Genomic DNA, 27370 nt, shown 5'->3' on the forward strand with positions numbered 1-27370 from the left:
ATATTTGCAGCAAATTCATCTTTAACTTGGGAATATGGCTAATGCATTTTTTATATACTCAAGAATGGATCATACATATCTAAATTCCTTTAACTGTAGGATGTAAAATCATCTGTGCCATGTTCCATGATGTACTAAGTGAATGGCTTGGAGTTAGGCTGGTTACGAAGAGGAGGATGTTAGGGTCTGGGTGGCATGAACGGGAAGAGTTGGCACAGTGCTGCTTGTCAAATGTTTGGTTAAATGAAAAATTAATGATGTCATCTCTTTGTGGGCTGGGTTTTCATCCCCAAACAGACAATGATCTGCTGTTGGGCTGAATGAGCATTCCTGCCACCCAAGGACACGGTTAAATTCCCTGCTCCTATTGGGGAAATATTTGGCTCTTCTTTGGTTTGATCTCAGTTGGATGCTACAGACCATAGAGGCTGTCCATTCAAAAGTTGATTGGTAGTGTCTATGTGTGTGGCTTAGAGCGAGGTGAGGGGCCAGAGGATCGGACAGCAGGAATTCATGCACACTGACAGTGTTGGTGTGATATATTATATATATATATATATATATATATATATATATATATATATATATATATATATCCTCTCGGTTCCTCTGTTAGCTATCCCAGATGAAAAGAAAACTTTAGCCAAAGAAATACATCAACTGGCTCATTTAAGATTTAGTGTCTGGGAAATTATGGGTCGTCTTGCTATGTGGTGTTCTCCAAATTAAAATCCATAAATTCGGTATCTCTGACTTTCTTTTATTTCAACTTACATTTTATTAATACTTTAGAATATATTTCATTTTTTCATCAAAAAAGACTATATTATAATTCATCAGTAGTTCAGTAGTTGATTCATATATGGATTAGATTGGATATATGTATTTAAAATAATATATGATTCTGTTACCTAACAAATTAAGTGAAATTAAAGTTTTAAGACATATTAACTATTTTAAAGTGCATTAATTAATGATCTGTTAAGCATATAAAACTGTTTAAGATTTTTAAACTTTTACAAGTAATTTTATTAATTTAATCAATCAAAACCAGTCTCTTATTTACAAAGTTTTGGTTCATTCACAAATATCAACACATGTCCCAGCCCTTGCATATTATTCATTTATTAAATTATTTTGCTAATTCGAGTTTTTGTGGTCCTCGTTGTAACATTTAATTTGATGTACAGTATTTTATATTATAATACGTATAAATATTAATATAATTACTTTTGAAAGATTTCTTTCAAGTTTTCTTTCTTTCTTTTCTTTCTTCCATCCTCTGTGTGTGGGTGTTTTGATAATGATGATGAGTTGTTTCTGTGGTTCATGGAAACCTCAGTGTGGTGAAGACTGCAGTCAGAGCTGTGATGCAAACTCAGCACTTTGTTGGCCCACCAGAGACTGCACATGAACCAAAAAGCAATGCTGGGTTATTTTAGCTGAAGGTTAATCATATGGTCGCAGTTAAATTTCTGGAGTTGTATCATCTGATAGGAGTGTCCAAGTCACGGATGCTGTCTATGTCACAATAGACAGAAGACATCATTATAATCACTTTAACATTTTCAGTATTACCCAAAAGCAAAGGCTGATGGTGGCACTTCTTTGATAATGTAGTTGCACATTTATTGAAGGTAAAAAGTGTTTGTCCAAAATGCTAATTGTATACATTTTATCAGTTCAATTGAGTCTCAATCTTATGCTGCTCCAAACTTGTATAGCTTTTTCCCCATGGACAACAAAGGAGTTAAAAATGTAAAAAATTTATTCAAAAAGCTGTTATATTATATACAACAAAATGCAAGTTGAAAATTTGCTTGTATTTTTTTTATTATTATTTATTTATTTTATTCTATTTATATGTGTCTTATCATTCCTAGACTGCCCTGCAAAATAAAATTTGGTCAAAACTGCAAACTCTGTCCTATGACAGATGGGTTGGCTCAACTGCACAAATTCAGATAGTATGAAGTGAGACTATTTTATAATCAAGAAGACTACACAGTGAAACCAGCAAAGCTTCAGAAAGTTAATATACAATGCAAAAACCTCATACTGGAGCATTATTAACAAGCGCCATACATACCATGGGAACTATAAAATAATCCACCATTGGCTAGACAGTGAAGAAACTTTGCAGCCATTTTGATCAATTTCAGTGTTGCCGTAGTTACAATGTTCTGATTTGTTGGGCAATAAGGTACCAAGTGAGTCATTCCACGCATGTCGCCCCTGGATTCTTGGAAAATTGTTGAATAGATTTCTCATGTGTTCCTTTTATTAGTCTATTATCATTGTATGCCTTATACATGGTTCTTTTTACAGTGGTCATTTTAAACAGAGTTGATGCTGCATATTAGTCAGACCCAAATTGAAAATAATTAGATGCTCAACTCATGCTCAACTCATGAATCAGCAGAGTTCGCCAGGCAGGCAGGAGTGATTAAGGGGCAAGCTAGCATCCCATGGTCGCCTGGCAGTGTCGTATAGAAAATGAAACATGGTTTTCTTGAACCCTCCGTTCCTGCTCTGGTTTTGCCTCTCTGTCTCATTAGAGGATAATCAGGCCTTGGCCCGGGCCACACAACAGCTCAGAGGAGGTGGAGTCCAGTCATTAAAAAGGCACTTGTAAACCTGAGGGGAGGAGGGAGGGGGGATCTGTCATGCTCATCAATGGGTGACTTACAGTCGATCATTTTCTGGACCAGTGGAGAATTATAAATTCGCAGTGGTATTTTCCGAAGCATTTTAGGTCATCCTTTTGAGCCAGATTTTTTTCTCATGTGTCATCAGCACACATTTTTAATTGGTTAACTTGTTACAAGAGCATTGTAAATTAAATGTTAAATAAAATATTGAATACTATTAATAATATTGAGAAACATTGGACTAGTATGACATTTATTCTGCAAAAGGTTTATACCATGTACATTTCTTCAAATTAGTCACTTTGAATCTGTGATCATACAAAATCATAGAAAGACAGGTGAGAAATTATTAGTTAAAAATCAGTAAAAGACTTTGGGGGGAATTCACACAAAAACCTGCATTCACTAACCAACCACAGCCTAGTTTAAGAAGGTGCAATCAATCAGCAGAGGTGGGTAGAGTAGCCACAAATTGTACTCAAGTAAAAGTACAATTACTTTTTAAAAAGTTATTACTCAAGTAGAAGTAAAAGTACTAACATAAATAATTACTTGAGTAAGAGTAAGAAAGTATCCAATTAAAAGCATACTCAAGTAGTAACTTGTTACTTTCACGAATTACATAATGGATGTTAACTCCCCTGTATGCTATTACATAATACACATTGAACATGTATTACAGAATAATTATTGTTATTATTATTAATAATGGAAATTCTGTCATCATTCACCATCAAGTTGTTCCAAACCCATATGACTTTCTTTCTTCCATGCAACACAATAAGGCGATATTAGACAGAATGTTAGCCTAGTAATTGCTGTTTACTTCTCCATATTTTTCTCCATATTTTTAAAGTGAATGTTATTAAATGATGGCTGAGCTATCACTTTAAAGGGATAGTTCACTCAAAAATAAAAGTTATCTCATAATTTACTCACCCTCATGTCATACCTGATGTGTATGTCTTTCTTTCTTCAGTAGAACACAAATGAATATTTCAGCTCTGTGAGTCCATACAATGCAATTGAATGGGTGCCAAAATGTTGATGCTCCAAAAAGCACATAAAGGCAGCATTAAAGTAATCCATAAGACTCCAGTAGTTTAATCCATATCTTCAGAAGTGATATGATAGGTGTGGGAGAGAAACCACAAAAGACACAAACACACATGATGGACAGCTGCCCGTAAACGATCTCTCTCTCTCTCGCGCCACCATCCGCAATATGCCTTTATCCCTCTCGGAGGCTTAATTAGCCTGATAAGGGACAGGGTGTGCAGAATCACCACCCGGCCCCATCCTCCACCCTGTCACAATTACATTTCTCTATAATGGTTTTAGATGGGCTATCCCCATTTTTTATATAAAAAGAAAATTATCTCTTCTTCTAATTTGATTTCAGATTAAATCCTTTGGGACCAATTTGAATTCTTGTTTTTCTGATTGCTTTAATGTAAACTTTAAAAAGCAAAACTCAGTACTAATACTGGCAATGTTTGGAATGCAGTAGCTTACTACTTACTGAATACTTTAAAACAAAAATACTTTTTTAAAATACTATATTAAGTGACACAATAGCCATTATATCACTATAAGCGTCTCAACAGTTGATTTCAGCATGGGATGCAGTGTTCCTCGCAGTGCTAGCTGTGAGTAACTATCTTTCAGAGGTTTTTGTGCTTTGTGCGCTGAGAACTTTAAGTCATGTCAAGTTCACTCGTGGGCACAAAAGACATTTGGCCCTTTGGACTTTAGAAAATTAAACCCCCTTATACACCCTTTTCACTCTCTCACTTGTCTGCTAACAATGTCCAACAAGGATTATTTTACACTGTTTGCATAATTTCACAAAATTACAGCTTGATTGGACACACAATAAAATATCATCTTTTTATTTTATATTTATATTTATATATTTTTTATTCACACATTTTTTTATCTCAAGCATGTTCTTCACTGGCACTGTTTTCTCCTTGGTAACCAAGTACACTAACTTCAGTTAATTGTTTTAAATATTTCATAATTCGTATTTTTATGATTTATTTGTATATTTTCGAGTTCAAAGTCTGGCTCTGGGACAAAGGTAAAATGATAAGATCTTTACATAAAAGTTGAGTAGCAGAATAAAGGCATTTGAAGTTTCCAGGACAAGAAAAAAAAAAGTTGAAATCTGTTTTATGACAAACTGAAAAAGCTGTGTGATTCAGAGTCATGAGCACACTGGAAACAGGAAACAGGATAGACAGGAAGTGTGTGTCTTACCCTGGAACTGAAAGTTAACACCATTCATTTCCTCTAACAGCTTTAATTAATGACTGGAAAATGAGATGTGGTAATACGTCTTGGCTTTGGTAGCACCCATTCTTTCGCAATGTAGTTGAACCATTTACAGTATTCGACTTATGAAATAACAACCTAAAGACATTCATTCTCACTCTGTGCTTTTTCAACACTGTCGGGAACAAAAGCTCCTGTGTGACAATATCATTGTCTTATGTAACTGACTCTGTGCATTTTGGGAGGGCATTGGACTGTTGCAGTCATTTGTACTTATAGCATTCTGATTACTTTTTCTTACCAAATACGAGATTTGGCTTTAAAGGCTCTTCGGGGTTCCGAACGAATCCAATGAGTTCCAGATTTGTAATGGAAAAAGTGCCCTTGCGTTTTTAGACACAAACACTTGTTGAAGCCATCGTCTGGTGGTTAGCATATGTGCTTCAACACATGAAAGAAATAGTTCACCCAAAAATGAAAATGTTGTTCCAAAGCCATATGACATTTTAGAAAAGGAGATATTTTGAAGAATATTCACACTGCTCGTTTCCATACAACAAAAACTTATTGTGACCAAGATCTGTCAACCTCCAAAAAGGTAGTATGACTTATATTCTAATTCATCTTTAACAATATGATCGATTTATGTGAGGAACAGACTGAAATTTAAGACTTTATTCACAAAAAAACTTGCGCTGCTCCATATCTCTCAAATCTGACATCCGTTTAGCAGATTGTTTCGGGTTCAATTCAAGTTAAGCTTAAACAGCAACATCTGTGGCATGATGTTGATTATCACAGGAAAATATGTGGACTCATCCCTGATTTATTAAAAAAAATTAAGTAATACATTGTGGTTATATAAGGCACTTACAATGAACTTGAATAAGGACAGCTAAAATACACATTAGCATATACGCATTAAAACACACACTGGCTACGTTCACAGCGCAGTGGAATGTGGCCCAAATATTATTTTTTCCCTCAGATCTGTTGGGAGGACAATGTGAACTGACACAAGTGCACTGAATCTGACTTTTTCCAATTCCAATCTGGGCCACTTGTCTTTGCTCATCTCATATATTTCTACTGTATATTTCTCAAACTGTTTCAAAACATCATTGGAAGTAATTCCATTAAAATGTGGAATAATTATAGATAACTACTCTTCTACCTTACATACTATATATGTAATGTCGTTCCTCCTGCTGTCCTTTGTTATGGAGTGTTTTGCACATAAATACACCTAATATTCATAAGCTTCAATAATAATTATATAATGTCATTAAAAATACTTTATTCATCAAGACAAGTCTTTCTCCATCACTTGCTCACTTGCTTATATTATATTCGATAGGTATCTTTTCTGCATTACAATAAAAATGACAGCTAATTATTATGTAAAAACATGTCAGGGTTTGTTATACGCATGCTCAGGGAATGTTTTACACATGCGGGTCAGTTTTAGTGTCGGCTGTTCAGACCATCTGATCTGAGCTTAATGATATTTGAATAACCTTTAAAAAAAATCATAATTGTGCAGAATATCAGATTTGGGCCACATTCAGCTGTTGTATGAACGTAGCTAATTTTTATTGCTTCCTAACTAGGAATTGCTTCCTAACTTTATCTGTGTAAAGTTTTATCCAAAATGACAAATTGTTGTGATGGCAATGTAATGCTGTAATCTGGTAAATGCTGTTATGCCTCTACTGCAAATATTTTGGCTTTGCCTACTTTTGAAAAAGTGTGAATTTTGACATTCACGGACTGTCCCTTAATCACTTCCTTTCTACGTGCCTTACTTTTTTTTAAAAAGAGGGAGGAGTCTACATTATTTTCAGTGGTAATCAACGTTATGACGCTGTTGATTGATCTTAACTTGTTTTGAATATTCCATTCCATGTATAATTATTATTTATTAAATACTGAAAATGTCCAGTTTTAAATTCTACCTCACCTAAAAGGTCTATCTGACCCTTAACATGACTTTCATTTATCCTAATTTTGTCAGGTTAATTCTGTTGTATTAGATTATAATTTTGATTTCAATAAATCCAGTTTATTTAGATGTTAAACATTACACCTTATACAAATGACAAGTAGAAGGGTTGCTATGCTCCTGACAGCTATTCAATGGCAAAAGGCCAAAAAAAAAAGAACTGGACACTTGGAGAAGTCTCGCCTTTAAACTGTTTTGAAACATCTACTGACAGATTATCTCCCAGACACTATGTGATAATACGGGTCAATAGGGTAATGATGGACGCCCTGTGTGTCTCATGATAGGGCTACAGCTTATGGTGCTATGAGATGGTGTGAGCACAAGTATGACCCAGTGTTCTCTCCACTGACTGCTCTAAATGCTAGAGTGATGAGTTAAAAAGAGGAGGAGGTGGAGCAGCCAAACCAGCTGGAGCACTGGAGAGTTTGCATACCTTTTATATTACCATCCCTACTGACTCTTTCTTCTGGCCTGCTTCCAGTACTCCCTCAAGCCCTCGATCCCTGACTTCCTCTCTCTCTCTCTCTCTCTCTCTCTCTCTCTCTCTCTCTCTCTCTCCTCCCCACCCCCATAACTGAAATAGTATCCTTAAGGATTGAAAGGGATTGAGTCATCCTTTCTGTCCAGCTTCCTGTGGTCACAGAGAGTACATTTTTGCTGGGCTGGCCGAGCAGATATGCGTGCATGTGTCAAAATGGAGCGATTTAGATGAAACCGTTGCTTCATTAAAGAAGAAAATATGAGTTCCACATATATTAAGCTGGAATGGGTGGGGCGTAGCCTCTTTGTGTCAGTCTTCTGTTAAATTAGCTGTCTGAAAGTTTGCGTCTGACTCTTTTCTTTGATGTTGTGTGTGTGTGTGTGTGTGTGTGTGTGTGTGTGTGTGTGTGTGTGTGTGTGTGTGTGTGTGTGTGATTGGGTTTGTGTTCAAATATTCAGCAGTCACAAATGAAGTCACTGGGGTTTGCTTTCTGCTTTTTTTTCTTGGGTATAGTGGAGGAATGTTGGCATGAAGTTGGGGGGTTGTCTCAAGTGCTGGCATTTGTTTCATTTCAGTTGTAATGAGTCTTGCCCTGTCGTGAGAGCAGATTCTGGTTTCAAACCACCAACTTCAAAGCTGGGCTTTTGAAAGGAAGACAAACTTTCAACAAGTCCTCACTTGAAACTTGTTCTAGATTCTGGAAAATTAAGGTTGAGACAGACGATCGCACCTATCTCCTTTTTTCCACTTCAGAGGAAAATAATGACCTGGTAAAAAGGAGCAGCTCAAAAAGAAAGCGAAGCTACACAGAAGGTGGGAGGGGGAAGAAAAGTTAAGGCTATGCGTGCATATGACTGCACGTCTGTGTATGTGTGTCTGACGAGGGGTGTGTAAGTGTGTGTGCGTCTGTGTCTGTGTGGGAATGATTACATCAGCTTGAGCTAGCCCTATGATTGGTTAGGGAAGTGTGGTTTGATTCACTACCTAAAAGCCTGTGGCTGTAACCCTTTGTGAGGGGAACAGAGAGAAGTTGTCTGCCAAGCTGGAAACAGTGCCATCTGCATGCTGTGTCTTGCGCCAGAGCTAGGCAGAGAGAGAAACACAGAGATTGTGTGACAGGTAGAATACGTTGAAACACTGACAGCGAGGAGCATCCGCAAAGCATCAGACCTTTTTTGGTTCATTTTTTTCTCTTGTGGAGACATTCGGGGAGCGGGTCCGTCACTCAGTGTGTGGAGGAGGACACAGGCTGCTGGGGAAAATGCCATCGTGTTCTCCTGACTGTTGCCTGCTCAGGCCTGGGGAGGTAAAATTGCTCCATTGGGATACTTTAGAGTGGCTCTCTCTGATTTGGTGCCCATCTAGAGGACTGGTGTGAAAAATAGAACCTGTAGAATGAAACAGAAATCTAAAAAAGACCACGGTGGGAATGGTTATGGCAGTTTGACTGCACTTAATGGAATTGTGTAGAGTAAATGGCGTGTACGAGATGGAAAAGGTTGAAAAGCTCTAAACGTGTGTGTTATGGGCTTAAGTGTGCTGGATGCTTAATGTATGAAAGATTAGAACTGAATGAATGCAAAATGTAATGTTTTGAATAGTGAATAGAGAATTTTCGAGAAAGGCTATTGTGTGAGGGGGGTGTCAGAAATAATTTTTTTGTTTGTTTAAAAAACCTATTATGCCTAAAAGTTGCTGTGTATTGCTATCAGACACCTGCAAGTAAAAATGTACCTGTGACTCAGTACAAATTTTGAATATGTTTCTCTGTACTTGAAATTCTATGCTTTTGTTTCAATTCATTCTTAACATCGGAACTAAGTAACATTTTTTTTTCCGTTTATTTCAGATAATACAAATATTCAGCGAGGATGGGATGGGAAAGTTGGTGGAGATCCCTGCCGACATGACGGCGCGAGACCTGTGCCAGCTCCTCGTCTATAAAAACCATTGTGTGGACGATAACAGTTGGGCGCTTGTAGAGCATCATCCAGCCTTGGGACTCGGTAAGCTAGGCTAACTAGTGTATGTGTGGATTTAGAGAGCTGATGTAGTGTGCGTCAACCACTTTAGAAGCAGTAATTACAGGGTCTTTTGTGCTGGAGCTGAAATCAATGGTGACCATGTAAGAGAAGAAGACTTCCTTGGTTCATCCTTTTATGTTCCTGGGCTGAGGGTAATTGATTGATGGTCACCAGGGGGAAATCCCGCCACACAGAGAGACATAACAGGAAGTTGGGTTCTCATGATGTACAACTAGTGCTATAACGTTAAAGTTACACAACTTACAATGTAATACATACTATCCAACAAAACAAAATGGCTTCTTAGTGTTTTTCATTACTGTGGTTTGCCTTGGTTTTAGTGTGTATTTTGTTGTGACTGCAATTTTTAAACTCAGTTCTCTCTGAATCTGAGCCAAACCCATTTCCACCTGGTATTAAGATGTAATTTCAGTTGTCCGATCGCATGTGGTTAGACATGACGGTTTCCTGTTTCCATCTGGTATTACCATGCATCTCAGATGTGTATCCTGTGACCACTTTGGTTCAGATTTCTAGGGGAGGGTCTCTGATTTCATGATGACATACATCAATCACAATGTCAGTGTGTTACTGCATGATAATAAACCACAAAAAGTAATAAAAGACAAAGCGCGATAAAAGCAGCACGTTGTTTCTCCCATACGCAGATTAAATTTTATCTAAGCGACATTTCAAGCAGAATTCTTCATTATTTTAGTATTAGCTTAAGCATGAGCTTATGTACTTGCCATCTGTGTCTCTGCATGTTGAAATCAGACACTGAAAATGTTCTTGTGTTTGTTTATGTAGTCATTTTTCGATCAGGCTGTTATTTTCTTCTTTCTCGTAACTGGCAAAGTTTACACTCTTGCTTTAGCTCAGGGGTTAACTGACAGGTGAGGGATGGTGTTTCACTGCTGTTCGGGACGAATCCAGAATGGATTGCGTTTCACACCTCAAATGCATTTTTGACAACCTGTGTATGTGATTTCAGTGATCCGATCACTAAACAGACCCCATTTCCACCTGTATTTAGCACTGACCACTTGTGATCGGATCTTCTGAAATGTATACCAAGTGGAAACGTGGTCTAAGAGAACTAATTTCAGTCTGAACTCAGTTTTGACAAAATTTGTGGTCATTGCATTATGTTTTTGCAAGGCAGTATTATGGTATTAAATTGACTTGACTTTAGAGTAGTGATTCTTAGCTGGTTTTGCTTAAGGACCCAGATTTTACTTTTGATGTTAAGTGGAAACCCAACACAGGACCAAAATTGTTTATCATACAGAACTGAATTTTTATAGTTTCATGCTCCCAGAAGCCAATAATTCATCTCAGAAAACACAGCACAATAAAAAAATATTATTCTCATTTCAAGCAAACTAGTATTTAATTAAGTGTGGGTTGTATTTTCTTTTACAGTGTGTAGTTTTGTTCATGTTTATTGAGGATGATGGCATGTCATGGAACCGTTTATGTTGGCCAGCTTCTACCAAGTTACAGATACATTTACGGCAAATTACCGTAGAGTTTAATTGAATGCAGGGCCTTTGACATCAACAACAAGAGTGTGTTTTCTCCTCCCATTTAAAAATTGCTAAGCATATTTTGCTATCATAAATATGCACAATTATATGGTTAGTTCCATTTTTTAATTTGCATTTAGCGTTATTTTGTCCCTACTGTCCACGACCCTATCAGAACAAGCCCAGACTGACCAGTTGAGAGCTCTGCTTTAGAGTGTGAAAATGTTCATAATACTCAAACATGTTCAGTGGGTTTTGGATGTCGAGGGTTGATGTCAGAGCATGCATGATGTTTGCAAATCTCTAACTAAGCACATGCTGTGCGTTAATTGGTTACCTTGAATAACCTATGGCGTGAACATGAGGTTTGCTAGAGCAATGATGTGTCAAGTTGAAGTCAGTCCAGGACAAGGAGCCGTACAGGAAGTTCAGCTGTCTGAGTACGTGGTCTGGAGATGATTTCTTTTTCCATTCCCGCTATTTCTTTTGTCTGGCAAATGATGATTCTTACATTCTTTTTATTTCCTGCTCTCTTTTTCTGCATCATCTACTCCCACTGTCTCCATCGTTTTCTGTCAGTGTACAATTTTACTTTCAGTTTCCCAATGAGTATATGAGATAAGGGTATTTCCATGGAATTACATAAGCCCAAATTCTGAAAAGTTGCTTTTGTGTTGGTATGTTTGAATGCAGCGTTGTGCATGTTCAAAATGAGGGGGCACACTTACCCTCCAATTGTTTAGCCTAGTTGAGTTTTTATGCAACTTTAAATGCAAAAACAATAAAAATCGCTTTTTTGTATATTTGAACATTATTGGTAGAGCTGATTCAGTTGCATTAATATTGTAGTTAAGATTGGGGTTTTGTTTGAATTGGTTATCGAAATCACCTATTCAAATTTTGTCTTCATCTACACTCCTTCATGTAGCTTCAAACTCCTAAGACTGTTTTCTTTTGGAACACTAAAAATGTTATTATCAAAAGCTGCTCTTTTCCATACAACAAAAATGCATGGTGATCATTGGCTGTCAAGTTCAGTTGCAATAGTGCATAGCTTATTATATAGCAGTTTGCTTAGTTCATTTCAACGTACAGTATATAGCCTATGCTAGGTCGGGATTTGAATCTGGGTCCCTTTGCATGCTAAAAACACTAACTGTACCGCTAGGCTAACACATCTGACACTAACTATTTGTAATGATAAACTATGTTGTTAAAATCAATTTTTTTTCTTTGGTAATGTCTTATCTCACCTGGAGCATCAAATGAACCAGGACTGCCACAGGTGTCCCTTCAAAACATTTAGGTAGATGACACCCCTGATGTTTGACATACTGTCATTCATTCATTATGGTTCAGCTATATTCAAAAAGCATTTCCTTGTGTCATTTGGTACCCCGTGGCATTTATATTAAACCGTGATTTCATTTTAATTGCTCTGATTCATGTCTTGTGATTACCTTTCTGAACATAATACAAAAGTTTGCTTGCTGCATTTTAAAACAAATGTGAATGTCCTTCAGTTTGGACAAGAACATCATTTTAGATTCGAAACAGGCTGCGCTTAAAACGCCAAAGCGTGTTCGTTCCTCATTACACATCCACTTGCTAAAATAGTGCGAAGTGCAGCTGAGCAAAAGCATGACATCATCTCTCTGCAATGCCTGACTCTCTCCTCACCAAGGCAAATATTGAATGGCTGGATGATGGAAAAGCTTGTCACTCCAGAGTACTGCTGTATCTCCAGCATCAGCGCAAGATGGATGTGTTGTGGGAAAATGTCATAAACTGATCTCTGTTGCAAAGTGGATTAAAGTGCACATAAATTGATGCATATATACAGAATTGTTGTGAATGTGGATGTTAGGATGAACAAGTGTTATGCTTTCTAGATACAGTGAATTGAGAAAAAGTGGAAAACTGGAGAGTTTATTGTTTAATTAATGAATCAAGTTGATAAAAATTGTTTGTGTTCAATGAAATGTACAATGATACAACGAAAAATGTGTTTTCTGCCTTGATTTATAAAATCTTGAAAATCAGAAACATTGTTTAATACTGGTGTAACCTAGTGTAGTCAGGTCATATTAAATAGCCTAATATGTTTTACTTCAATATTTTTCAGATTTTACCACATGAAGCACATATTTTAGGTTACCTCACTCTCTCTGTGTATATTGCTGTGGGTGTTTGTTAGGTTGAGTTGTTGGTTGACCCTACCCCCCATTGCTTCCTGTTGCCAAATAAGCTCTCTGACTGGCTCAGAGTTGGATGAGGAACATGTGTCCATGAGAGAATTCAGGGTCAGTGTTTCAGCGCTTATGACCAGTTCTACACCACACTGTAAAGTGTTGTCAGATAATCTGAAAATGTGCTTCATGAACTGTAGTAACATCTGAATGAACTTGAATTAATACAGAGTTATTATTTAAGATTACTATACCATCCTAATACACCATGTTCTCCAATGAAAGGGTAATGTTACTGTACAGTAAGTACAACTAGATCCTTATGGCAACAATTGCAAATTACCACATTTTACAGTTCATCTTTCCTAAGAAAGATCTTTTGAGAAAGAGAAAGCAAAAGAGGAATCCAGACAGAATACATGTGTGCGTAGACCAGACGGAGGGTTTGTTAGTCAGTAAGTCCCTGTGCAGTTTAAGCTGAACGGGGGTGGGGGCGTCTCTCCTCCAGACAAACTCTCTTTTCATGCGGCAGGGATTGCTCACCCTGTTTATTTTTTGTCTGCCTGGATGAATGCTAACAGACAATGATGTCATTCAAGATGCATATATTACACCATATTTCAGTCTTTGGTTACAAATATGCATTTTTTGTCATAATGTCTGTTGATGCAGATCATTTCATATGTGCTTTTGTGTGAACCGGATTCATTTTGCCTGATTCTGCTCCCCCATCATTCCACAGAAAGATGTTTAGAAGACCATGAGCTGGTTGTCCAAGTGCAGGCTTCAATGACCAGTGAGAGCAAATTTTTCTTCAGGAAGAACTATGCCAAATATGAATTCTTTAAAAATCCTTTGGTAAGTAAAAATGATTTTAAGGACTCATTTAATGATTTCATAATATATATATATATATATATATATATATATATATATATATATATATATATATATATATATATATATATATATATAAAAAAATTATTCTCTGTGTATGGGTATACATTAGGTGTGTGCATAAATTAAAAGTGCATCCGTACAAACCAGTATTATTTTGTTTCTTCAGTAAAACACAAAAGGAGATCTCAGACAGATTGTCCTGCTGCATTCAAAGATAGAACGAGCTGCTGTCTTCCAAACAACAAAAACAGACCAAAAAAAGCACAATTATAAAAGTATAAAAAAAAATATATTGGTTCTCGGGGGTCACATGCTTGAAAATGTGACTGCAAATGTATTTGAGAGGAAGATTATCAGAATATAACATCTACAATTGTAATCTGTTCCTCACACAAAGCATGAATTCATAAAGCTTCATAAAACAGACCAGCAGTACAGACTACTATTAGGATGCATTTATGGTGAATTTGTTGTTTTTTGAGGGGGCTTGACATCCTCTTTTATTATGGTGTGGATAAGAACTCCTCGGACATTCTGCCTAAGAAAGAAACAAAGAAAGAAAATAATATTGAAAACAATAAAATATGATATATTCGGACTGCGGCCGAATCACATCAGTGCTGATGTAGGGCCATATCGCACTCTTGATCATGTGATATTTCTTAAATATATTGTATATAATATACTGCTGATTTAGGGGCATATAGCATGATTGCGAGTGTGCTATTGCTTATATACAACAGTTCAATGAACAAGTACATTTAAAAAAAATTGGAAAAACTGAGTACGGTCATAAAAACGCATTTGTGCATGGAACTAATTTCTTAATCAACTGATCAGAATCTGCCTTTGCTGGTTCAAAATAAATGATGTGTCCATGTCCGAGAGCGAGAACCCCACATTATAGAGACCATGAGGAGGTTAACCCATGTGACTCTACCCTTCCTAGCAACTGGGTCAATTTGGTTGCTTAGGAGACAAGGCTGGAGTCACTCAGCATGTCCTGGATTCAAACTCATGACTTTAGGGGTTGTAGTCAATACCCGCTGAGCTACCCAGGCCCCCATTTTTTTTTATTTTTAAGGGATAAAGAGCTTTTAGAATGATTCAGAATAATTGCTTTTTTTTTTCTTAAAATACATTTTCAAGAACATCACAACATTTTCTCTTTATTGACATTTGATTGAACAAACACAGCAAAATTTTCACAAGCAAATTTAATCTGTCATATAAAAAAACACAACTTCTAACCACTCTATAAGCTCTTAATCATGTCAGCAATTTCAGTGTGCTAACCAAGTGTAATTTTTACTATATGAAGATATGAAAAGAAATAATAAGAAACAATAATTTTCTTATGACTTTATTTATTATAAAAAAGCTTTTAATTTTCTGTTTTAAAAATGTATTCATAAGTCAGATTATTTCAGTGATGTTTCAGTGCATTTGTATAGAGTTTTAACATTGCATAAAACTAGTATTAAGAAGTGAATTATATTAAACAATTTATTAAATGCCATTTTTTAGCTTGGGATTGTATTTAGTTTTATAAAATTGAAAATAAGATGATGGGGATTTAATTAGAGATTACTTGATTACTAGAAGTATCATAAAAATAATAATTCTACTATGCATATAGTGAAGTACAACATTTGTTTTAACAGAACTTCTTCCCAGAGCAAATGGTGGCCTGGTGTCAGGAGACCAATGGGACCATCCCCCCATCTCAGCTCCTGCAGGTATGGCACGGGCATGTGCTCTCTTTCCCATCACCCCCTTATCTACCTTCACCCCACATATCTCTGAATCTTTACCAGAAATGACCCTTCTGTCATCTAGTTGATTGCTGTATTAGTGAGCAAAGATATGCAACATATGTTTACATGCACATGCACATGCACTAGACTATATGTCTACTCTCTCACACACACTCTCTGATACTGTGCTTGTATCTCTGATCCAGAATATCTTTCTTTGATCAGTGGTTCAGTGGCACGTTGGACCTTTTCATAACCTGGTGATGAATATTTACACTGGAAGTAACTTGGTTTAAGAGATAGTTTACCCAAAAATGTAATTCTGTCATTACCCGTTTGACTTTTTTTCAGTGGAACACAAAAGGAGGTGTTAGGCAGAATTACTCCATCACCATTCGCTTTCATTGTATGGAGAAAAAGATGAAAGTAAATGGTGCCCAAGGCTAACATTTTGCTAACATCTTTATTGTGTTACACATAAGAAAAACGTAAAATGGGTTTGGTGAACTATCCCTGTACTGCCTAAACTTAGTTGACCATGTCCTTGATTACGTTTTTGTCCTCTTGTTTTGGTCTGCAGAACTTTTTAAACTCCAGCAGTTGTCATGAGATCCAGGGATTTTTGTATGTGAAGGAGATGGGTAGGAAATCATGGAAGAAACTGTATGTGTTTTTAAGGCGGTCAGGATTGTATTTCTCAACAAAAGGAACATCAAAGGTAAGTTACCTTTCCTATCTGCTGATAGAAATGAATGGCTAAAGTTGCTTGGTTTCTTTCTGGTAAAACTGCTCATGTCTGTCATTTTTATGCAGTTTGTTTCATAGTGGTCTGTTTTACCAGTCCTATGTACAAGCCTCTGTTAATACCATCTGGTGCTGGCTGGGCCCCCCTCTTTGAGTGCTCTTTTAGTACCCTCTCCCCTCCTTATCCATTAAATGACATGAGCTGTTGGCTGATCTTTCACAGGAGCCCAGGCATTTACAGCTACTTGCAGACATGGAGGACAGCAATGTCTATACAGTAATAACAGGCAGAAAGCTGCACAATGCACCGACTGACTATGAGTTCTGCATAAAAGTAAGTTAATGTGGTCTGTTAAGTGAACTCCAAAAGTAAATTAGTATAAGTAGCCTAAAAGTAAACAAAAAGAAATAGCATATAGAAAAATGTATGGAAAACAAAAATATAATCGCCATTGATGGAGATTATAATCCTTTAAGCAATGTAACACCTAAACTGAAAAACACAGTTGACCGTCTAACAAAGATGATGTTTTAGTTAGTGGAGAGTCTAATGGTGTGCATTGATGATTTGCAGCCTAACAAAGTGAGGAATGAAGTGAAAGAACTGAGGATGTTGTGTGCGGAGGATGAACAGAGCAGAATGTGTTGGATGACAGCCTTCAGACTCTTTAAGGTTGGTAGTGGAACCCCATTTCCCTAGCTGATCTAGACCTGAACCCTTTCGCTAGCAAATCTAGAAACTGCACCCATGGACTGGCTTATCTATAACCTGCATGCTTTTCCTAGCTGATCTAGAACTGCACACTTTCCCTAGCTGATTTAGAATCTGCACCCCTTCACTAGTCAATCTAGAACCCTGTGCCCTTTGACAGGCTGATCTTGAATCTGCATACGTCCACTTGCTGATCTAGAACCTACTCACTTTCCCTAGCTGATCTAGAACCTGCACACTGGCAGTAGCAAATCTAGAACCTGCACCCGTTGACTGGCTTATCTATAAATTGCACACTTTCCCTAGATGTTCTAGAACCTGCACCCTTTGACTGGCTGATCTTGAATCTGCATACTTCTCCTAGCGAATATTGAACCTACTCACTTTCCCTAGCTGATCTAGAACCTGCACACCGGCAGGTTAAATAAAAAAATTTAATACACAAGTTGAAACACATACATAAATTGTTCTGAACATTTAACATACAGTAGATTCAGTATGATTCATTGTGGTGTTTTTGTTCAATAGTAGTAGTTTTTGTTTGCTTTTTAGAACCCAAGAACTCTTAACTTTAACACTTTTTTCTCTTTTTTTTTTCATCTAGTATGGAATTCTTCTTTATCAAAATTTCAAGATTCCTCAGCAGCGAAAAAAGTTACTCTCACACTTCTCAGCACCTATGGTAAGACTCTCGCTCCCTTTTACCCACCCACTTATACCCTCTTTCTTCCTTTCTACCTCACAGATGGAGCATTAATCACACATTTGTCAGCATATGGGCCATAATGCCACATTATGGAATGATTGTTTGTGTATTATTGGCAGTGATGTTATTATTACAACTTGCCCTATGGATACTATGTAATACAGATTGTTATTTTTTATACTAATGCAGAAAATAGATGCAGAATAATTGTAATTTAAAGAAAATCATAAATTTGGCATTATAGCATGAAAAACCACAACGATAATTTCTGACTTATGCTAGGGCATGTTAAAAAAGGTTTTGACTATTACATTTATTAATGGTATATCTCTTGTTTCGTCTCATGTTTTGCTTTCCAGAGGAGTGTCTCAGAGAACTCTCTAGTTGCCATGGATTTCTCAGGGAGGATAGGCAGAGTGATCGACAATCCCGTTGAGGCTCAGAGTGCCGCTATGGAGGAAGGACATGCATGGAGAGTCAGTAATCATCAATAATAACCAATAACCATCTTTTTGTTTATTTATTAGCAGAAGTTTTTATTCTGTTTATCAGTATCTCTATTTTCCACTGATGAAGCCACTTGGAACAAAAGCTAAATTTCTTGAAATAAACATTCAGACCTTCAACGATAATCTGAATGAGGAAGATGGGTTCACCAGTAGGACACTGAAATGAATGATTTAGTGCAACAATTTCCACCAATGAAAAGAACTGTATAATTTGTCAATACCATGTTTGAATGAACCTCATTAGCATTATTTTGAAACTTTATAGTTGATTGACTGTTTGGGTCTTTTTTTCAGAAGAGAAGTCGTCGTATGAATATCCTGGGCAGCCCCAGCCCGCTACACCCCTTATCATTAAGTGGAGGTACTGCTTATTTTTTATAATGTTCCACTTATGTCTGATGTTGAATGTTACAAATAAAATTATTTGTATTTACAATACCTGTCAATACCTACTTATTCCTTTATTAATAATATTTTCCACATACAATATTAAGATAAGAATAAAGTAAATTAAACTATGAAATAAAACAAATCAAAGTATGAGAATTAAGTGATCCAAAATATAAAACAAATCAGAACTATTATATTTAAGCTTCTTTAAACTATAAACTATACACTATTTGCTTAGATTTGTTTAGACAGTCTCATTCTCTCAACCTACTTCATAATTTGCATCCTGGAATGATTTATAAACACCATTATTAAAGGAGTTCCCATGTATGCTGGACGCTTTTTAGCTGCTTTAAATTTTTCATTAAACTCATCAATTTAAAAATAATAATTCATGTTTTTTTTGTTAAGAAATGTATACATAGGCACAAGTTATATTTGTCTACCAAACTAAATTTAAGCATTTCACCATAAGCCTCTCGACTGGTTGTGTATACAATTGTTAAAATTGTTTTGGTCCTCACCTATCAATTGCATCAATTACCAACATACTTCTTTGTCACAATAAGAAAACTTTTTTATTTTATTTCAAGTTATAAAAAATGAATTCATGCATATGGGCTCTCCAAAGTAAAGATTATCATCAGTGTGCGCAGCTTTCTGTAGAGTCATACTCACCATCATGCTTTTTTTAAAGGCACTTTGTATCTCCCCTAATCTAGTCATCCACAGAACTCAGCTGTGGTTTCATGGTCATATTTCACGTGAGGAATCCCATAAGATGATCCATCAGCAGGGCAGAGTGGACGGGTACAGATCAAATCTCAATACTTGTTCTCAAATTATGCTGTAAGTTGCTACCATCCAATAGTTGATACTTCTACTTAATTGTCTTTTATCCAACAGAATGTTTCTCTTGCGGGACAGCCAGAGCAATCCCAAGGCGTTTGTACTTACACTGTGTCACCACCAGAAAATCAAACATTTCCAGATTTTACCAGTGAGTTTATGTTTTTCTACACCAAGAACTATTAAATCTAAAGTGTGTGACTTATGCAGCACTAGCAACACTGAATGGAATTTCAAAAATGAACTTTGTTTTCAAACGGATTTCCAAAAATGCCCCGTCTGCTCAAACAAACAAATAGTCGCGCCTCCAACTCCCGCCATTGGTTGAATCAATGTTGTTCAGTAGGGTCTACACTGATCACTTAAAAAACAGTGGAACTTTACATGGACACAGAGACTGTGTTTAGAGTTGTAGAGAAAATGAACTTACAAATGGCTTATTAATGTCATCTCTGAATATCAATGTAGACTAGGAGGAAGTATTTTATCACAAAAAACTTTCTGTGTTGAAGGATATATTGATAATAAGTATTCATTAAAACAAATTGAGATCAGATTTAATGAACACTATATATTGCTGAAAATGCATCTAGTTTTTTTGTACCCTAATGGTGCATTCACATACAAAGCAAAGAAAATTTTCGCCTCGCATTGCTCTCGCGAGTTTGACCGCTGGATCATAAATGTCTGTTTAAACTCACGTTCGTGCAAGTAACGTGAACACACTTCTCTTCCGGAAAAAGGACAGGAGGAGGGGCTTCTACGACTTGGTTCATAGTAAAGTAACCAACCAATAGCTGGAATCAAGTAGACACGCATATTTTCAGAACTTACCAGGTAGTCCAACTTTCTTGCTCAGTTTCCTCCAAGCGATGTGTTTTTTTCGTCTGATCTCTGTACATGTATGATGTTGTGTCATACAATTCCGGGTGCCCACACACCGCTACAACAATTTAATTCATTTTTCCAGATTTCTTCTGTTACTACGTCAGTACGTCAGTGACATCCGGACAATCTCAGTGCAGATAGGCTTTCACGACAATGCGGCATGAGATTTTTATTACGCGAATGAAGGGATTTCACGTGTTCGGGTCGCAAACCAAAAACGCACCCTGCAAACGATCATTGTCTTAATCAATTTTCCAGTAAATACATCTAAACAACCTAAATCAATATAAATGTACTTTAGATATATCTTTATCTTGAATTAAATTTAGCCCCTTTTTTTAAGCATAATTCTAACACAATTGCATGAGCTTTACTTTAAAAGACAATTTTCCAATGCTGTAAGAAAAATTAACTTTTGTTTTTCAGTTTTACTGAACAACAAGTCCAAATTACAGATTAAGAAAATAACTTCTTGCAGCATCAAACTGTTTTATAATTTTCTGACTCATATACCCTCTTGTTTTCCAGTGTGAGGAAGACGGTCAGATGTTCTTGAGCCTTGATGATGGTGCCACCAAATTCACAGACCTGATCCAGTTAGTGGAGTTCTACATGCTGAACAGAGGAGTTCTGCCTTGCAAACTGAAACACCCCTGCACCACTGTGGCCTTATGACCACCATTTGCCTGATTCCACCTAAAAACAAACACTCAGACGCTGTGTGTGTGCTGTGGTGTAATGCCGTGCTGCTGGGCTGGTGAAAAGCACACTGCGAACAGAGAGAGAGGAAATCAAAATAACAAACACAAACAGCAAGAATCTACTGGAGCAAATAAAGCTTATGTGTGAGCTGCAGAAGAACCTCTCTGGCACCTGCATGCTTGTCCACGGCCGGAGCCGGTTCTCAGGACAATCATCCGAAGGGAGTCTTCAGGATCCACGGTCTTAATCATACAGATGCATTAGTGGTTTTGAGAAGGCCAGCAGAACACTCATAAATCGTACTCTTAGATTTTATTTTTGCACTCATGAACCAGGATCTATCAAGCTATGGCAATTGTTGCTTTCATAAATCAAGCAGGTTTGATCGCCTCTTTGGATCTCCTAGAAAGGCCTGTGAGATGTGGACTGGCGATTAGTGGATTCAGTGCTGTGAATAGACAGTGCTGTTATACTCATGCTTTCTATCCTTTCTCACCCATGATCAGTTAAATTAGTATTTTTGGACAGGTTTCTTTTACAGTTGGTTATGTGAGTGTTTATAAAAGTTGGGGCTATTTGCTCATCTTCTTCATACATAAATGCCTTTTGCTGACTGTTAAATAACTGGTAGGTCCTTCATCCATTACAAAACATAAGCTGCAGCACCCTCTTCTGGTCTTACCAAGAAGTAACATGTCCTGCCATCCCTTAATAGGATAGTTTAACCAAAAACAAAAACAATCTGTCATGTACTCTCTCTCTCTCATGTCGTTCCAAACCTATGAAACACTAAAACATTTTTACACCGCACTTTTTTTGCCATAGAATAACAGTTACTACGGCACTAATAATAATAATAATAATAATAATAATAATAACAATGACTATGGCTGTCAAGTAAAAAAAAAAGGTTAAAACAAAACACCAGAAACATCCATAAAAGTATTTTAAAGTCATACAATAGCTTTGATATAATCTTCGGCGAAATGTGAGATTATCAGTCAATAAATATCAAAAAGTCATTTTGTTTATAAAGCACGTTTTAAAACAGAAGTTGAGCCAAAGAGTCTGGTCAGCTAAAAAAAATATAAATATAAAGGCAAATACATGTATAAAAATATTAATAAATAATTTTATTTAAAAATGTAATTAAAAAAAATCTGAAGATTTTGATTATATTGCACAATTCCTATAGAATTATAATTTTTTTTTATGGTGCATTTTATTGTGTTTTCTTCTTCTTTTTTTTCTTTTCTTTTTGCCATTAGCTTGACAGCCCTTGGTTATAGTATATACATTCTATAAATAATAATAACATATGGGTTTGGACCAACATAAGGGTGACTAAATGATTTCAAAATATTTAGTTTTGGTTTAATTATCTTTTCAAACATGGGTACAAGCAGAACATGGCTTCTCTGCTGACATCACTACCACATTTATCAGGAATGGTGCCTTGAGTTAGAAGAGGAGTCTATTAAGTTGAGTGAAAAATAACCACTAAACCCTCTGCTGGGAGCTCCTCTCTGTCTGCAGTCTATCTGGAGCAACACCAACAAACTGGAATCTTTCTCCGTACTTGGACGATTGTCTTGAGGACAGAACACTGTGAAGCCTGAGCTACAGAACACCCACAGAACAGTGGGGTTCCAATTTATATTCTGCCTTGTCCATGGTAGCAGTAGATACAAACTGATTTGCAAAGATATTTTTTGTACTTGACGCAATGTAAAGTAAGAGCCATCTTTTTAGTGTGTACCTATAATGTATTAAGCTAGATTGAGAGGGCATAGCCACCATGTCTACAAGTTACCCAAAATACCTTTACACAGAGAAAATGCAGATGAAGCAATCATTTTTACATTTTGTTTCGAAAAGTTTATTTATTTATCTGGATTTGAATGATTACTTGAAATTTTGTTCAATGTTTTTCACATTTACATAAACTCTTTGGACCTCAGTTAACTAGGGAACTGGACCCCCTTTCTTGCACCGTCTAACAAACTGCAAAGAATCATTTTCTAAGTCTGTAGTTTTGTCTTGTTTTCCAGTACAAATATCTAAACATCTTTAAAACAAGTCAAATTTACTTAATTTTTCTTACCTCATTGATGTATAGTTTTTTCTTCTTGTTGTTTTAAACATAAATATAACAAAATTTAGTGTGGTTTATGCTTACAAGACAAATCAAAAAATAAACTTGACCCTCGGAGACACAGGGTAACTTCCTGAAGCGGCACAGGGGAAGGTAAACACACTGGAGCCGATGCAAAAATGTCACCGAAACAATCGGAAACAACAATGCCAACTCCGGTGTGATTATCTTGGAAAAATCAAGAGTTTCCTGTAGACTGCCATTGTTTTCTGAAGTCACTAAATATATTCCACAATAAAATAAGCTTAAAATTCATGATTTTTATAATCAGTGGCTTCCTAAAGACATGTTCAAGGAGGCTTCTCAAGCAAATGTATCTTGTTTTGTGCAGATATTGGTGTATATTTTACTGGAAAACAATTTTAGTTTGCATACTGTATGTTGTTGCTTAAGTTTATGTTCAAAAGTGCGGTGCAGGGTAACATGTCAAGAAAAATACTTTTTGTAGTTGCTATAATACTTTGCCAACATCCTTCTGAACTCTGATAATCTTATCTTTTTTTAATTCCCACCAAGTTACAACTAGTTTAGAAAAAGAGTAGTTTAGTTAAGGATATGACATCATTCTCTCTTAATGCTTCCTCTTTGAATGATTTAGCCACAGAAAGAGACCGCAGGGCTTAAATCAGCACTATTATCATTCACTTGAAATGTTCGGAATATTTTGCTCAGTGGTCCGTGTTAAGTGCTCAATTAATTCAAGCCTTTTTTGAGATTAAGTGTGTGTGAATGTTGATTTAACTGCAGTTAACCTTGTCCTTTGCTTCGGATGGGTCTTAACTTCAGCAAACACTTTAACACAGACACACACAAGCTCTCTTTTATCTTTATTTTTCAGGGTTTGATACGTTAAGCTATACAATCAGCCAGCCAAGAACTGTATATTTCATTTATTATGCTATTGATTAGCATATTCTGCAAGCAGTTTTCATATACTGTAATTCTAGTGTGACGATATATCAGAAACATGGATGTATTTAGTTGAGATATAGAAGGTTTTGTGAAAAGATTATGATTATGGATTTTGCCAGATAGGAAGTTATAGGTTACCTAAAGGCAAGTTTACTTTGTTACTGGTGAATCATTTGTGTAAGAAACTTCACCTTGTAGGTAGTTTGAGTCCATTTAACTCTTAATCTGCCTGTTAATTAGTCCGTTCTTCAGTTTACAGTGATTGTGAGCATGTTGGGTGTGATGTCTGTTCACATTTCCAATCTCTCTGGACGTAGTTTCTTAATGAACAGTAATGCGTTGCAATCACAGTGTCCGTTGTTTCGTCGTTTCATCTTTTTATGTTTTACTATACCATGTAACATGCAGCTCAACAGGACAGCTTACACTCAATTCGTATACAGTTTTTTTACTCTGTAGATATCACACTGAATTTTTGGATGCAGATTTATTTTACACAATGTCATATAAAATGAAGAAACTTGACTTCTTTTAGTGCATTTTTATTGTTTGTTTAAATGTGTAAATACTGAATCTATTCCATTTTAAGTTGCTTTGTCATGCTAATTGAAAGAATACAGTATGTTGTGTTTGGATCGAGCTGACTCATTTGAAGGTCGTCATTAAGCTAAATCGCTGTTTTAAAAACTCCCTTATTCTCACAAATACAATTATTTTTGAAAATGCTAACAAATGTATGCCTTGTAGATACTGTAGCATATGTTGCTTTAAAATGAATCTAAGATGGAATCTTTTGGCATTTTCCCACCATTGTCGAAAGAAGCTGGTTGCATCATATGCGAAATGTGTGAACTGAGAGTATAACGGTGAAAGAAATAAATGTCATTTTTTTTATTTAATGAAATGAATGTAACTGGGTTGCTCAGGGTTGATGTGGAGGCTGTTTAAAACTGGTCCTGTGGACCAGCAGGACTTCTCCTGTATATTGTCTTTTTATTAAACTAACAGTCTACTTCTTTTTATTGAGTCTTTGACAACACCAAACTGTTTGTTCGACACTCTGTTAATTTCTTTCCTTTCTTAGTGAGTCTCTGGCCTTCAAAATACAAAAGAAAATTACCGGATAAGATGTGATGTGTCATAATGCCTCCATTTAGAGAGCGACCGATACAATACCAATTACTTTTATGTCAGATAACCGATTGATTGTTTTATTTCTGGATTTACCACAATAATGGCTAAATCATTTATTACTATCTTCTAAAGATCAACAGCCTGCTTTATGAAACTACTTTTGTGCATATTCAACAAAGAACTGTTTAATTGGCAATAAACAAATTATTTTATTAATTAATTAACTCTTTTGGATTCGTTCATTTTGCACAGTTATCTTCCACTTTGTAAGTCCTTCTTTGTTTTGGACTATATCTAACTTTTATCAGTAAACCTGACATTAAAGAACGAATAACAGATTACGAAATGATCAGTCAAACAGATTATCGGTCTTTCTCTACTTTCATCTCCGCGGTCTGTTTCTTAAAGCTTATGAATATCAGGTGCCTCAACCATCCTTTGTTACTCTCTTTACTAATGTAGACCTGAGAGGTTGTTCCTACTCAGGTTTTGGTTACTGATCTAGGATTTGTGATCATTTAGTTGCAGTTTTGATGAAGGAAGAGGTCATGCTTTGCATTAGTGTACATGTTCTAATTATACATGGCAGATGCTGAGACATTTTAATGAACAACATAATTATAATTGTATTATAATTATTATGTGGCTCTAATTTTAAACATTGCTATTGCCATTCATAATAATATTAAAAAGGTGCAATGTGTAACCATGGGTACTGTAATGTAAAGCAAGCAGACCTTCTGCTCTGTGAAAAGATACTCACAATTATCTCAATCTTTTCACAACTGTCATTAGTATTTCCTGAGCTTTGCGTATGTTTTCTGAATGCAAAAAAAGATAATGACTGAGAACGTAAGTTGATATATTGTAAGTATATTCAATTTCAGGGACTGAAACACACAAAAAAAGTTTCTCCTTTTCATATTCTGTGTTCATAATGTGTTCTGCTTGCTTCTGTAAACAGCTGAATGGCTTACAAATCCTTATTGTAACCTAGTCAGTTATTTTTGTACAAATAAGGGACTTATATATTCTGTTTAGAATAAAACATTAATTCATTGCTATATATCATTGTGTGTTGATATCATCTTGGCAAACAAGCATCACAAACACTTATAATATTCATATAATTAGGAGGCCAACACTGAAAACTACATGTATTTGGAAATGAGCAGCATATTATATTTGGATGTGCTGTAGGCTTTTGTAAGATACTACATTTTAAGGGAACAGCTCTTGATCAGCAAATATCCTCTACCAATGTATGGCAGTGATAGGAAAGGGAGTTATATTGTATATGTTATACACAGTGGTTCAAAAGTGCTCTGTACAGGTGTAACAAATAACAAAATAAATACATTTTAATTCAAATTAAATCTTATTATTTTCAGTTAAATTGAATGGGTAAAAAAAGGAACAATTGAAAAGTGTAAACAAATATGAAATGAACAGAAATGTAAATAAATGTAATTTATCATTCATAAATTATACTGGTAGCTCCACTTGGATAGCCCCCAAGAAGTGATTAAATTACTTAAATTGTGCATATAAAATTTATTTAAAATTTGGAGGGAAAAAGTCCCTGACCTTTGAACTTGAATGTGTGTGATTGCATTGATTTATAATTGTTGAAAATTTCCTAACAACAGAAAAAAACATTTTGAAGGTAAAATTAATATAGAAAATGATATTAAATTTGCTTTTAAACTTCTGTTTCCAACAAGATCAGATGCAACAACATAATTGCAGACTTTGTCCACACTTCAAAGTAATCTTAAAAGTATTAACAGAACTGCAGTCAGTGTCAACCAGCTTTTTAACACAGATACACAACAGTAAGTGTATATAATGAATGT

General features: G+C 35.9%; 1 protein-coding gene across 6 annotated transcripts in view; it reads left to right on the plus strand.

Annotated features, from left to right (window-relative positions):
• The window catches only part of LOC127657612 (growth factor receptor-bound protein 10-like), a 99103-nt gene extending 72266 nt beyond the window's left edge, over positions 1–26837 (plus strand). For 5 of the 6 annotated variants that reach the window (XM_052146485.1, XM_052146487.1, XM_052146484.1 and 2 more), the window contains exons 6-17: positions 9264–9420; positions 13899–14014; positions 15721–15795; positions 16394–16531; positions 16781–16891; positions 17132–17230; positions 17874–17951; positions 18335–18451; positions 18779–18845; positions 19597–19684; positions 19781–19874; positions 21140–26837. In XM_052146485.1, the coding sequence (XP_052002445.1) occupies positions 9264–9420; positions 13899–14014; positions 15721–15795; positions 16394–16531; positions 16781–16891; positions 17132–17230; positions 17874–17951; positions 18335–18451; positions 18779–18845; positions 19597–19684; positions 19781–19874; positions 21140–21286 (1287 nt within the window). In that variant the 3' untranslated portion in view covers positions 21287–26837. Of the gene's footprint in view, positions 1–8298; positions 8721–9263; positions 9421–13898; positions 14015–15720; positions 15796–16393; positions 16532–16780; positions 16892–17131; positions 17231–17873; positions 17952–18334; positions 18452–18778; positions 18846–19596; positions 19685–19780; positions 19875–21139 lie in introns of those variants that run through there. The other variant, XM_052146489.1, reaches the window with a different exon arrangement.
• Positions 26838–27370: the final 533 nt, after the last annotated feature.

This window comes from Xyrauchen texanus, chromosome 17 (assembly GCF_025860055.1).
Source record: "Xyrauchen texanus isolate HMW12.3.18 chromosome 17, RBS_HiC_50CHRs, whole genome shotgun sequence".
Taxonomy (NCBI): domain Eukaryota; kingdom Metazoa; phylum Chordata; class Actinopteri; order Cypriniformes; family Catostomidae; genus Xyrauchen; species Xyrauchen texanus.